This window comes from Aulostomus chinensis, chromosome 7 (genome assembly GCF_037954235.1).
Source record: "Aulostomus chinensis isolate RoL2024-O1b breed Wild chromosome 7, RoL_Achi_v1.0, whole genome shotgun sequence".
NCBI lineage: Eukaryota > Metazoa > Chordata > Actinopteri > Syngnathiformes > Aulostomidae > Aulostomus > Aulostomus chinensis.
Window position 1 is genome coordinate 15,686,063 of NC_141326.1, and position 13,835 is coordinate 15,699,897.

Sequence of the window (13,835 nt, forward strand, 5' to 3'; positions counted from 1 at the left end):
GTTCACCTCTGCCACCCCTGTACACACACACACACACCTCCCCCTCCCCTTTACCCCCTGATTCAAGCTCTTGCTCCAGTTTCTAATTGCAGAACTGTGTTTTTATTTCACCTCTCTCACCCAGGGTATGGGTGTGGAGAGCGACCAGGAGATCGTGCAGATGATCGGTACAGAGGAGCACGTCATGGCCAGCTTTGCCCCCAGCCTGGAGGAGTGTCAGAAAGCCCAGATCTTCACGCAGACTCAGGTACCACAGTGGTTCACATCTGATATGGATGCTAAAGAGCTGGTGGAGGGCCATGAGAAACACAACTCGGCTTGTGTCAACACTTGGATAAAGTCTTCTGGCTCTGGAGGGCGCTTCAGTCCCCTTTACACATTGTTTGTACAACGTCTTGGTTACATGAGCGTAGTCATTATTAGAAATTATACAAGTCTCGACTGTCTACAATTGTTTGGAACAAATTACATCAAAGGACAACAATAAAACTGGTATTAACGCAAAAATAAACAAGCCAGTTAGAGGAAAGGAAACTAGTACTTATTTGTTGACATGTACCTTCATATGAATTCACATAAATATGTTCAAATCTATGGAAATAAGTTGATGATATTTTTTTTCATTTCAACCTCATGTCAAGTACTGTCGATGTTTCTATATTCATATTGATTATATTTTTGAATTGTTTCTTTCACGCTTTGAGATAGGTACTTCTTTGTTTTCTGGAATTGGGTATAAAGACTCCTAGCATAGACACCTGTACTGCTAGACCTCACTAATTGGAGTCTGCGTTGGTTGCTTGGCAACTTCACAGCTACTGCAAACCTCAATGATAGTTCCTCTTATGCGTGTGCAGACCTTTTTGGCCCAAACACAAGCTACGTGAAGCAACGGTCGGTCTTTTTACAAGTTCTTTGACATCAGCCAGGTGCGTTTTTTCCCAAACACACTGTGTATAATAGTTCAAGAGCTGATACAAAACAGTGTGAAAGAACCATTCATGCCAACAGCTCTTTCACACCTTAGATGTTTTTTTTTGTCGCGTGACATCAAATATACAGCTTCTGTGGAGGGTTGTAAGAAAATGCTCACCTGATTAACAACCTCAGTTAACATTTTCCCGCTGGGTGTATAATCTCACTGGCTAGTGTCAGCCTTTGTCGGTGCAGCTTCATGTTCATTGAGTAAATCATGGTCCCATGCAGAGTGAACTAGACAGTGGAGCAGGTGAAGCTACCTGTGATTGACAACACTTGCTAACAAATGTGTTTTCTAAAATGTCCAGTTATTTCATCGAAGATATTTTTCAATAACTTGTGTTCAGGTGGTGACTAATGAACTAAACGTGCACTCAGAGTAGACCTCGCCAAGGCTGATAGCTCTCTTTAAATACATTTGTGTGCTTTAAAACCTATACATTAATATATCATCCACATTTAAAGAAACAAATACAAATAATTCACAACACTGAAGAAAGTAAACAAAAAAAAATCATCTTGGTAGTTTTAATGTTTACCTTCCTAAAACATGAAGTCCTCAGCAGAAGTGAAGCTGATTTTTCAAAGCTGCGATGAGTTCAAACTCATCATTTTGAGACCGTTTAGCTTGATTTAAAAATGACTGTTATTTTGACTGTGAAAGATATTTTTAGAGTGATGAAGACCTGACATCTTTAATGAACAGTGACAGTAATGGCTGCAGGATGTTGCTGTTCAGACGCAGAAACCAGCTTGTTGACAGAAGATACTTTCTTTGTCTCTCTGCAATCGGATGACTCAGGTTTTGTCTTACCAGCCAGTTAAGTAATGCTTTTCATGGCTAAATCAGGAGGCCCACGTGTTTTCTTTGACATCTACAGATGAATGCAATCGGCCAATTTGTTTTTCATAAAGATTATGTTGTAAGAGGAACCGCCAATGCATTGATGAGGCCACATTTGCATCCTAGCAACCAGCCGCTGCTGCTCTCATGTTCCTCTGTCTGCCAGCCTCCATGATGTCCTTTCATGGTATTCATTGGCTCATTGTATTGTGCACAATGAGGCCTAAATCTATATAATTAAAGGCAGATAAGGTTTTAGAAAGATTCTTATTAGATTATGGTAAGTAACCTGCCCAAAACAAATTTATCATATTTTTACTGGTGACAAATCCTTAGAAATGGAACATTCAAAAAAACATCATTTCATCACACAATGATTAGTTTTTTGATTATTATTTTCTAGTTTATCTACAGAAAATGATTATTTAGTTCACATTGTATTTTATCTACACTAAGCTGTTTATATAAGTTAACTCATTCCTTGATACATTCATAAATGATATGTTTATAGAGAGCAGGGTGGGTGGCCTCTGCAAACTTCTTTAGCCTCATTAACCTTTGACCTTTTATGTAGTTCAGTAGAGATCCAAGGAACACTGGCGTGTGTGTGTGTGTGTGTGTGTGTGTGTGTGTGTGTGTGTGTGTGTGTGTGTGTGAGTGAGTGAGTGAGTGAGTGAGCAAGCGAGCGAGAGTGTAAGTGTGTGTTTGTGTGCGCAATGGCATTATGCCCTTTTGTGATTCACTTGACCTCTCACAAGCTTGATACACACATGACACTTTCATTAGAGAATTCCATACATGTTTTACCATTTTACAATTAACATTTTGACCAAATGCCTTTTTAATTTTTTTTTTTTTTTCCAAGCAACCATTTGACCAGGACAAGTTCAGAGCACACCGCAGATTATCATCAAGTGGGGATATTTGGACTTTGTTTTCATGGCTCTCTGATCTCTGTATGTGTCTCAGGCTCTGAGGTATCTTGGAAATAAAGTACGGCGACAGCGCATGTGGGGGGGACCCAAGAAGACCAAAATGGAGGAGGCCCGAGAGCTCTTAGCATCACTTATCCTCACGCATGTGCCAGTATGTAAACAGATAGACAAGAATATTCAAATATTCTCAGTTTACTCCACAAAATATAACCCTGTCATAATTTATGTTCAGGTCAAAGAGTTTAACTTCAGGGCCAAGTGTATTTATCTGGCTGTGATGGTGCGGAGAGTGATTCTGGCTCAAGGGGACAACAAGGTGGATGACAGAGATTACTACGGTAACAAACGTCTGGAGTTGGCTGGACAGGTAAGCCTCGCGGTTGCAACGCCTTCACTAACTTCACATCAGCTCTATTAGAGGACCAGTGGGGAGACTTTAATGGCCTTTAACTTTGAGGGTTTAGAGTGTAGACGTTTTAAACAAAATGAAACAGAATGCTACGATATGGTAGACTCTGCTTCTTTGTAGAAACGGCCCACTCTAGGCAAACAAAAACGACATAAATTATAGTTTTAGTCGATTATGTACTAATATGATTATGATGTCTACTCATAATTGTACAGCCAATATTATGAAATGAGTAGAAATTATGAGTGATATTCCACAACCATCGATCAAAAGGAAGCAGAGGTAGCATCTGACATGGATACAGCACCCTAGTGCTCATTCATATTCAGTCTAACTAAAAAATTGTTTACTTCTTTTTCTTTACTAACTGAGCCAACAGAAAGAAAAAACATGCTTGATGTTCATGAATAGCACATGTATAGAGACGTACTAATAACTCGCAACATGCATTGGTGTGAAGTGATCACAGTGTTAGACCAGAGGACAGCGGCAGCTCCAGTCCTGATCTCTCACCTGCATCTTTGTTCTTGCCACTCTCTTTTAATAAGCTCTCATTATTTTCCCTCAGCTTTGTTTTTCCCTGTTTTGTTTCTCCTTCCCCCTCCCCTTTTATATCAGCCTGGCTTTGTCAGAAGAGAGATATGCAGTGGCACCAAAATCCCAAAGCTGTGGAAGCATGGGGATTTTTCAGCATTGTGACAATAGAATTGCTGCCTTGACTGGTGCGATTGAGCTAATCCGCAGGCCCAGCTCTGATAATGTAATTACTGCTGTCTTAAGGCCTTTAATTTCCCCCCCAACCTGCTCTGTATAAGGAGCAGGAGATGGGAGGAGGTGGGGGTGCAGAGCCCGCTTTCAATAGGGGCTTACATACTAACAACGCCAGCAATCTCCTCACTCTCCAATTATGGTTCCCTGACATTCAACTAATTGGCCTGGCTGCGCAACGGAAGCTTAATTTCTTTATTAATTTCAAGCAGTGCTGCCTGTTTGTTTTGATGTATGCTAATGTACAGGGGTGGGTGGGGGTTGTGAGAGAGGTTGCCTCCTGAAGGCCCAATGGAAGGAGGACAGGGGGACTGGGAGAGAGGCCAGGTCAGGCTTATCAGTGAGACAGCATACCTGGTTATTAAATCTGACTGTAAACTCACCTCAGCACTGATTCAGACACAAACAGATCCCAGGAGATCAGACTGAAGAAGCAACGGCTGCTCTTCCTCCTTGTTTATCTGAAGTTGAACATTTTTTATTTTTACTGATTATCATCAACCTCTTGTTTTTCCAGCTACTGTCGCTGCTGTTTGAAGATTTGTTCAAGAAGTTCAACTCTGAACTGAAGAAAATTGCAGATCAGATCATCCCGAAACAGAGGGCTGCACAGTTTGATGTGGTCAAACACATGCGGCAGGATCAGATCACTAACGGCATGGTCAATGCCATATCCACAGTGAGTGGCTGCAGGTTTAGAGCAAATAATTAAATAAATTCACAACTTGAGAATATTGAAATCCCTCCTTCAGTTAACGTTGAAGTTGACACACACTGAACATGTCGGGGAGTAAATTTAATTTCCACAGTGGTGATTTAACTTCAGCCTCTTTATACTCAGTTTATGCGTATTGTTATACTACAGGTTAGGATTTATTAGTGATTTCAACTTTTGTATTCTCTGCTGTTTTCTCTTCTCAGGGGAACTGGTCTCTGAAGAGATTCAAAATGGACCGTCAGGGTGTCACCCAAGTCTTGTCTCGTCTCTCCTTCATATCAGCTCTTGGCATGATGACAAGGATCTCCTCCCAGTTTGAGAAGACCAGGAAGGTCAGCGGGCCGCGTTCCCTGCAGCCCTCACAGTGGGGCATGCTGTGCCCGTCTGACACCCCTGAGGGAGAGGTGAGTGGGCTGCATCCGCCATACCTGACCTGGCTGGCTGCCCTCGTCAGGAGATTATACCAACACTGCCTCTGTGTGAACCAATGAATATCTGGTTCAACATCAACAAGACTCGACACTGTGACAAACCACCTTTGTGTGGCACAAGCCATCGGCAGTATTGAGTTTGAGAGTGCAGCTCTGTAGTTTTTGCAACGCATGTGACAATTCCAGCAGTACTTGTGGAACAAACCAAGCTTATATACACCCCCACACCCAGACCAATGGGTGATATTTTAAATGCGATATTAACATATCATCAAGCACCATCTAGTTCCCACCTCAACATGGCAGGTGGTGGTATGTCTCCTTTAAAGGTATCATTTATAAGAGGATATTTCATCCTCAAAGCCAGCAGCTTGTTTCATGATACTACTCAGTGTCACGTTTGCATGAATTGTTGCATCAAGAAGCTGCAGCTGTACCAGCGATCTGAAGTTTTTTTTACCAGGCAGCAGTGAGGACAGAGGGACGATTCACAAGTTGGGATGTGTCATTTAGGGTTTAAAATGCTAAACATTAAAACCTTTAAAGGGCAAAATGAGATCTTGTGTGAGAGTAGTTTTATCCTAACAACAGTGCAGTGACGTGATGGAGAAAACAAAATGTCAGAGTCAAATCTGTGATGAAAAAGATTCTCTTCATCTTATAGTGTGTTGGGTGTTATTAATATTGCGAGGACATCCAGCTCACGATGAGATGGGACAGTTAAAAACATCCTGAAATGGTTTTGTCAGTGTTATTGGACGATCACACCACAGTCATGACTTTGCCCTGGCGGACGAAACCCTATCAGGCTTTATGTTCTGATTTTCATAGGCCTGTGGTCTGGTGAAGAACTTGGCTTTGATGACTCACATAACCACTGACATGGAGGACGGCCCAATCATCAAACTGGCCTTCAACCTGGGGGTAGAGGACGTCAACCTGCTGTGCGGAGAGGAGCTCTCCTACCCCAGCGTCTTCCTCGTGTTCCTCAATGGTAAAAATCCACAGCAGTAGAGCCTACAAAATAAAAACACAAAGAGAATGAACACGAGATGCCTTCGCTTTAGATCACTTGAAAAGAAAGTCTAATCCTCCCTGTTTGAATACTTTGAACATGAAGGCAAAATATTCTGTTTAGTTTACAGAAGGCAGTTTTGTGTTTGCAGGGAAGCTGATAAGTCATTAATTTCATGGCAGCAGCAGGTATTATTCTTGAGTCAGAACTTGGCCCTGTAATTACTGTATGTTTGTCTCGCCACTGATAACTGTCAAATTATATTAGCTGCCATACCATTTAATTAGTTGGAAGCAGCAGGTGTCAAAGCCCTTCAGAGTGTGTTCACTGCGAACGTAGCCTCACACACAGAGGCAGAGCACAGAGTCTCCTCTGTTCTGCTGGTGCTTGTCTGTCAGACTTGATATGAGCAGAACCTCAGCAGGCAGTTTGAGCCTTTTTCTCACCAGCAGCAGAGGTTCCCTACCATGTACGTATAGAAACACTGGATGTTTTCCTCCTCCTTTAAGTTTGAAGTTTGTGGCTGTTGGTGTCTAAACCAAAGGTTTGACCCACAAACACAGAAACTACAATAATCGGCTGCGACCTTTTCAAGTAAAAGCACTGAACACTTGCTGGTTCCTTCTTGTCTTGTATGAAGTTTTATTTCATGTAAGACTTTTGGGCTGATTAAGAAATGTTGGGTCTTTTTTGTGCTCCTAAAAACATGGTGTTGTGTCTACGAACAGACAACACATGGCTGAAACAGCATTCTGGCTTCTTTAGAACACGGGAAAATGGCAGGTTGTGCTCCTCCCACTCATGCATGTAGAATCATGGGAAGGAAAGTTTTGTGTAAAAACAAGGGAGGAGATGGATAAGCAGAGACTCGTGATGTAATTCTGTTGTATGTGAGAAATCTCTCTGCCTTCCAAAGGCAATCATAGATTTCATTCATGAGGAGGAGCATTTTTTTTTTTGAGCACCAGTTTTCATCCGTACCATGTCAAAAGCCAGGCTTCATCAGCTCACGAAAACCTGAGCAAGTGACAAAAATTGAAAAATAGCTTTGAAAAATTAAATTAAAACAGATACTTTTGAAAAAAAAAAGTCACAGGTTTATTGCTTAAAGATTCAAAAGTTAGGCCGCTACCATTTTACAGTCACAGGTCGTAATATTAATCCCTCTCCACTTGTCCGTCTACCCATCTCTCAGGCACCATACTGGGTGTAATTCGAGACCATCAGAAGCTGGTCAGCACCTTCAGGTTGATGCGCAGAGCCGGTTTCATCAACGAGTTTGTGTCCATTTCCACCAACCTGACCGACCGCTGCGTCTACATCTCATCTGATGGAGGACGTCTCTGCAGGTGAGGTCTTCTAAATCTTTATATGAAGCTTGTTTGAAGCCTTGAAATGTTTCTCTTGTTACCTGTAATAGAAGTTATGTAAGTTCTATTCCAGGTAACAAGTCAAACAATTATACATGCCAGTTTTGTTTTGTTTTGTTTTTTGCCAAAAACAAATGCCAAAACAGCTTTTTTCTCTTGTGGGTGTTTCTAGCTTCATGTGTTGAGAATTTGATGATAAAGTTCAAATATGAATGAACTGTGCTTTGCCTTGTTTCCTCTTTCTATAGACCTTACATCATTGTGAAAAGGGGGCAGCTGATGGTGAAAAACAAACACATTGAAGATCTGTCTCAGGGTTACAGGTGAAGTTTTTAAGAACAGTCTGTCCACACTCCTTTGTTACAACAGATTTTACTTTGAGAGCACTTGCTTACATTTGCTCATTTCTGAAACATATTTATTGACTAGAACATTTGAAGATTTCCTGCACGAGGGTCTGGTGGAGTACTTGGATGTCAACGAGGAAAATGATTGTCAGATTGCCCTCTATGAACACATGATCAACAAGTGGGTGACAGCTGATTTAGCTGACATTGAAATATATGAAAACTCCCGTCTGGTTCTTTTTTGTCTTTCTGCACACTGGTTTTACTGATCTTGTATTTGTTTTTGTCTGTAGAGACACAACCCACTTGGAGATCGAGCCCTTCACACTGCTTGGGGTGTGTGCTGGCCTTATTCCCTACCCCCACCACAACCAGTCACCCAGGAACACATACCAGTGTGCTATGGGCAAGCAGGCCATGGGTAAGAAGTGAGCACGCAGGTCATTGAACTATGAAGATCTCAAATCCCTTCTCAAACATCCTCAACAAAGCTGCACTGTTTACCTCGGTGCGCGCATACAGACAAACACTGACACTTACAGTAATTTAATCTCACATGAACACTATTCTTAACCCTCTAAATCTGCTGAGTTCAAAGTTTTATTTACAGGAGTTAAAATCATACAAAAGAACATAACAAATAGTAAAGGAGAGACAAGACGCCTGCTTGTGCGTCTTCCCAAAATTCTGCTCTACTTCTAGTCAGAATACATTTGTATGTGTGATTGAGTGTTTTTCTTATGTGTGTGTCAGTGTGTGTATGCGCATGGACATCAAACATGGGGCGCTTGCGTAGGTTCTCTATTGTGCCGTGTGTGTGCGGAGGCCCTTTCCCTGCCAGTCACCCAGAGTGTCATTAGCAATTCATTGTGTCTGCTCTGGCTGTGCTCAGGGGGTCAGTGTGCTCAGCTGCGAAAGACCACAAAGTGTGCACCCGCAGCTCCTTGGTAACCAAAACTTCCCCAAACGGCCCTGCTAACATTCGTAAGAGCGGGTGATCACCCCCACCCTACCGCTTTACCTCCGTCCCCCCGTCCCCCACCATCTTTACAAAAACACTGACTGGAACTATATTTGGCCCAATATCCTCTGCCTTGTCTGTTTTGTGTGGACAACCCTATACATGTGCAAATCTGGTTGTGTGGCTGGGGCCCATTATCACAGGCTCTGTGCTTGTTGCCTGATTGTGAAGTAATAGCATCTGACAAATGTCAAGGCTTCCAGGGAGGCCAGGCTTTATACCATAACTCTCCCCTGTGATGGTGCTAACCAGGCCCAGCCCTGGCCTGACCGGAGGAATAAACACCTTTAATCCTCAAATCAGTGATTTAAATTTTTTTTTTTTTAAAGTAACACACACACACACACACACACCTTAGAAATGACTCAAAATGATAAGTGCTAACAACAAGCACTGCAGGAGTCCTGTTTACCTGCTCGTGTCTCCTCTGTCCAGGAACGATTGGCTACAACCAAAGGAACAGAATCGACACCCTGATGTACCTGCTGGCGTATCCTCAGAGGCCCATGGTCAAAACAAAAACCATTGAGCTGATTGACTTTGAAAAACTACCTGCTGGACAGAACGCCACCGTGGCCGTGATGAGCTATAGTGGCTATGACATTGAAGACGCTTTGGTGCTCAACAAAGCCTCGCTGGATAGAGGTGAGAGGTGTTGAAGAAACTGGATGTCCTGTTGTTGTTTATCATCGTATACTTGCGTTGTGTGTGTCGTTGTGTCATGTCCAGTAGTGAGCAAAATAGAGCTAACAGAGTCAGAGGTGAGCGAGCAGTGCAGGGGAACAACTTGAATACATTCAGCACACTAAATGGTGGCCGCAAAGCCATTTTAAAGGATGAACTTTTTCCTTTTAAAGAATATATAATACTGATGTACAGAGGATTTGTCAATGCCAGGAACTGTTTTTTAAAACATATTTGTTTATCAACAACCATCTCAGACACATATAAGGTCTAATCTCTGTTCTCCATCAAGGATTTGGTCGCTGCCTGGTCTATAAAAATGCCAAGTGCACACTGCGGCGTTACACCAACCAAACCTTCGACAAAGTGATGGGGCCCATGCTGGATGCTGCCACACGAAAGCCCATCTGGAGACACAGCATCCTGGATGCTGATGGTATCTGCTCCCCTGGTGAGTGAAAGGAGGACTGGGAGGAACCATTAAAATACATGGAATGAACAACAACGCCATTATGAATCTACTCTCAATGCATTTGTCACTCATTGGTTGATTATTTTAATGTTCAGTCTTTTACTAGCTGGCAGTTTACTTGAGCTTCTACTGATGTTTCCGAAATGTTAATCAGCTTCATGATTAGCAATCACACGATGCTGCTGACAATCTTTGATTGACTTGCCATTTTAAAGCAAGTGACATATTTCAGACTTCGACAATAAAAAGTTACAGAAATCTAAATGAGTGTAAATGAAACTGTGTGATAATACCTTGTGTCCTACAGGTGAGCGAGTTGAGAACAAGCAGATTTTGGTGAACAAATCCATGCCAACTGTCACCCAGACACCACTGGAGGGCAGTACCCAGCCAGGCCAACCCCAGTACCGAGATGTGCCCATCAGGTGAGTTCACAGCAACTCCCACCACCTTCACTTTGGTCTCCGTTAATGTCTCCTGCTCAGCTTTCGGTTGGGGATACTGGGCTGGTAAAGTCCCACACAAAGAGAGTTTCTCCTGCTTTATAGAAAATAAAGTTAGTCTTGTTTTCCTGCAGCTATAAAGGCTCAACAGACTCCTACATTGAGAAGGTGATGATCTCATCCAATGCTGAAGATGCTTTTCTCATCAAGATCCTGCTGAGGCAGACCAGGAGACCAGAGATAGGAGACAAATTCAGCAGTCGACACGGACAGAAAGGTGCCACCCTCCGCAGTGTCGTGCCCTGCTCTCTCTGAGACGAGAGCAGCTGCAAGTCGAGCTTGAACCTACATAATAACATGTATCACACTCATGATCACCACTTTCAGAACTGTTTGTAAAGGTTATGCATGACTGAAAAAGGAGGAAAAACTGCAGGTCGTCAGAGCATTTGTTGAGTCAAGTCTTAGTGGCTGCTGCTCTGTCACTGCCCCCTGTTCTCATCTTTCAAGAGCTCTTTTCAATTAATTGGCTCTTTGTCCCGTGCCAGACTATGCAAATTTATTACACCCCAGCAGTATTCTGCTGCTACTGGGGTAAAAGTGTTTACAACCTCCATTGTTTTGCAGCACCTCCCCTATAGAGGGCTGGTATGATGTTTTAATCAAAAAGCTAACTGGCGCCATGCATAATTTACTCTCTTCATTAACACGGTGGCCACAGGGCGGTCAGCTCGTGATGGGACAATGTCTTCTCCCTCCGATAGTGGTGGAGAAAGAGAGAGAGAGGGGTCGTCAAGGGGTTAGCGGTGAAAGTTTGGACGGAAAGGCCCAGATGTGCAACTGTGATCCGGCTTGCTGTCTGAATCATGTGACAAATATTCTAGAGAATTAGGGAAAGCTTGTGAAACTTATTGTTTTGCTCCAGAAGTTTGTAGAATTATTTTTTTTTCCCTGTTAAACAGACAAATCATAATCCTAAACTTTGGTTTTATTAGTCAGACAGAGAAAATTTAGCAGCAGCAATAGATCCTCCAGCTACTCATGACTAGTCTCATAAGTCCTGGTCAGCAGAGCAGAATAAGTTAATTATTTACTGGTCTCACACACATACACACACTGGTGTGGAGTCTGCGCAGGGGTGCAGGTGGGGGTTGAGGGGTTGTCAGTAGTAGGGGCCCTTTGTGCAGGCCGCCAGCATGGAGCTGTATGAGCTCTGATGGAGGGCTCTGGACCCTTGCTGTTGTCTTGCCTTTCTCTGCTGATTTCATGCCTCTTTTATCATTCACTTTCACACAAAACAAACAACACAGAGGATGTCTGCTCCGGGAAGTATTGTCCCTCTCTCTGAATCTCTCTGTTCTCCACCATTTTCCACTCTCTTTCCTCTTCTGCCACCATTTACCCTGATAATCTAACGTTTTTTCTTTTACTGCCTTTTCTTTCTTTTTATTTCCTGTTTGACCTTCTCTTCTGGCCCTGCCGCACTTGCCTTTTCTCTTTTTCTATTCACCTTCTCCTTCCTGCTGTTGGACGACTTTCCAGTAAATCGTTGCACTTGTTCCCAGTCAACATCCTGTTACAACATCCTGTAAGACATCAACACTCTGTAGTGCAGACCAGTCAGCTAATAATGAATTTTTCCCACGTGCAGGGCTTGAATTTCTCCTCTCCAAATGATCCCTCTACTCTTGTGTGCTGAATTGAAAGTCAGGGATGTGTAATCCCAGTCTCCCTGTCCAGCTAAGCACCTTTCTCTACTTCCTGCTCGCCTTCTCTGCTCTCCCCTTCCTATTTTTTCATTTGCAAATGGGCCTAAAATCTGTTTACCCTGGCCAGGGAAGAGTGCTTCGGCCCCTCGGCAAACATTTGCACTCACACTTAAACTCTCGGCTACTGGGCTGGTTGTCTCAGTCGACTCAAAAGAGGACCCTGTCTGTCCCCATGAGTATGGTAATGTTTTGCTCCACCAGAGGTCCACATCAAGCTTCACAGCAGCAGTATGCACAACAAATCAGCCGAAAGCAGTCAATTGTGTTCCCAACCACCAGTTTACTATAAACATACCACATTGTTTTTTTCCTGTGCAGCTGTTTGGGTCTAAGGACATTTGGCTTAGGATACTAAAAATGTTTTCAGGCCTGATTCATCTGTAAGATTATTTTTTTGATTTATCGATAAATGTCATTTAAATTTTCATAGAATAGCAAAAAAGATTTTTCCTGGGAGATCATCAACGTTTGCCGATTATCTATTGCCTAACCAGCAGTCCAACCCAAAATACTGAATATTAAGGGAAATCGGATTCTCATGTTAGAAGCTGGAAACCAGCTATGAATTGGATGTCTACAATGTTGTGTTATGGATTTGTCCTCTCAGCGTTAAAGCTCCCCCTTACATGTATATCAGGACAAAATACCACCCTTAAGTCCACAAAAAATTGCACCCATTGTCCCTAATATCCCTCAGTAAAAATTCAAGAATATTTACATCCATGGAGAGTGCAACAGCTGGACACAAGACTGGTGCCTCGTGATGTCACCTGCTTCTCTATCAAGTCTCAGTGACACTTGTAGCTGCTGAATGTTGGACCAGGATCAAAACTATTGATTGGTCACAAAGACCACCTCCTAAAATCAGGTTTTTGATGTGATCAGAGAAAAATATGATCATTCATATGAAAAGCCCCCTTTACCTGGAGGGGTTAAAATGTGTTTGTCACACTGTGTGTGCGTGTTTGTGTTTGTGTGTGTATGTGTGTCTCTTAGGTGTTTGTGGCCTCATAGTTCCACAGGAGGACATGCCATTCTGTGACACAGGCATCTGCCCAGACATTATCATGAACCCTCATGGATATCCTTCCAGAATGACGGTACAGTAGACACACATGCAGAACTGCAACTAATAATTCTTTAGATCCTCATTTCATCCATAAGGTTTGTTTTCCTCAGTTATTACAGTATTATGAATATGTACTCAGTGGAGAAAATGGGACCAGCAATGTTGGCGGAGATTATTAGATACACATAGTTATTTTTTAATTTTTTTTAACAGTGAGTTGTATCAAGTTTGTGTTGGCTCTTTTGAGACAAAACCCTCATTATCTCAGCTGATGAGTTAATGACTTCCTGAGCACACGTCCATTGATGCTGCTAAACAGCAATCTTATTGTCCACGAACACATATTTGTTGCTGCAGGGACGGCTGCCAGCGAAGCCACCGCCTGTGGCACTTTTATACATCTGAACTGTAGGATGACACTGGATGTGATTTCTTGTCTCTGACACTTAAAACTCCTCAGTGATCTTTACTGCTGAAGTTGTCAGCGCCGGCGTGTTTGCTAGCAGTGGTTGTCATGGGAAAGACTCAGAAATGTTTGGCTCAGGAGGATGTTTCTGTGGCT

The 13,835-nt window shown here is 42.7% G+C and overlaps 1 protein-coding gene across 5 annotated transcripts in view; it reads left to right on the top strand.

Annotated features, from left to right (window-relative positions):
* polr3b (polymerase (RNA) III (DNA directed) polypeptide B) overlaps positions 1 to 13,835 on the top strand; it is a 31,568-nt gene that overhangs the window by 15,082 nt on the left and 2,651 nt on the right. For all 5 annotated transcript variants that reach the window (XM_086208706.1, XM_086208707.1, XM_086208705.1 and 2 more), the window contains 15 exons: positions 125 to 247; positions 2,792 to 2,908; positions 2,990 to 3,124; positions 4,452 to 4,613; positions 4,856 to 5,056; positions 5,915 to 6,077; positions 7,294 to 7,447; positions 7,717 to 7,791; positions 7,898 to 7,996; positions 8,109 to 8,236; positions 9,272 to 9,481; positions 9,813 to 9,971; positions 10,300 to 10,417; positions 10,570 to 10,712; positions 13,201 to 13,304. In XM_086208706.1, coding sequence (XP_086064832.1) covers positions 125 to 247; positions 2,792 to 2,908; positions 2,990 to 3,124; positions 4,452 to 4,613; positions 4,856 to 5,056; positions 5,915 to 6,077; positions 7,294 to 7,447; positions 7,717 to 7,791; positions 7,898 to 7,996; positions 8,109 to 8,236; positions 9,272 to 9,481; positions 9,813 to 9,971; positions 10,300 to 10,417; positions 10,570 to 10,712; positions 13,201 to 13,304 — 2,091 coding nt within the window. The remainder of the gene's footprint in view (positions 1 to 124; positions 248 to 2,791; positions 2,909 to 2,989; positions 3,125 to 4,451; positions 4,614 to 4,855; positions 5,057 to 5,914; positions 6,078 to 7,293; positions 7,448 to 7,716; positions 7,792 to 7,897; positions 7,997 to 8,108; positions 8,237 to 9,271; positions 9,482 to 9,812; positions 9,972 to 10,299; positions 10,418 to 10,569; positions 10,713 to 13,200; positions 13,305 to 13,835) is intronic.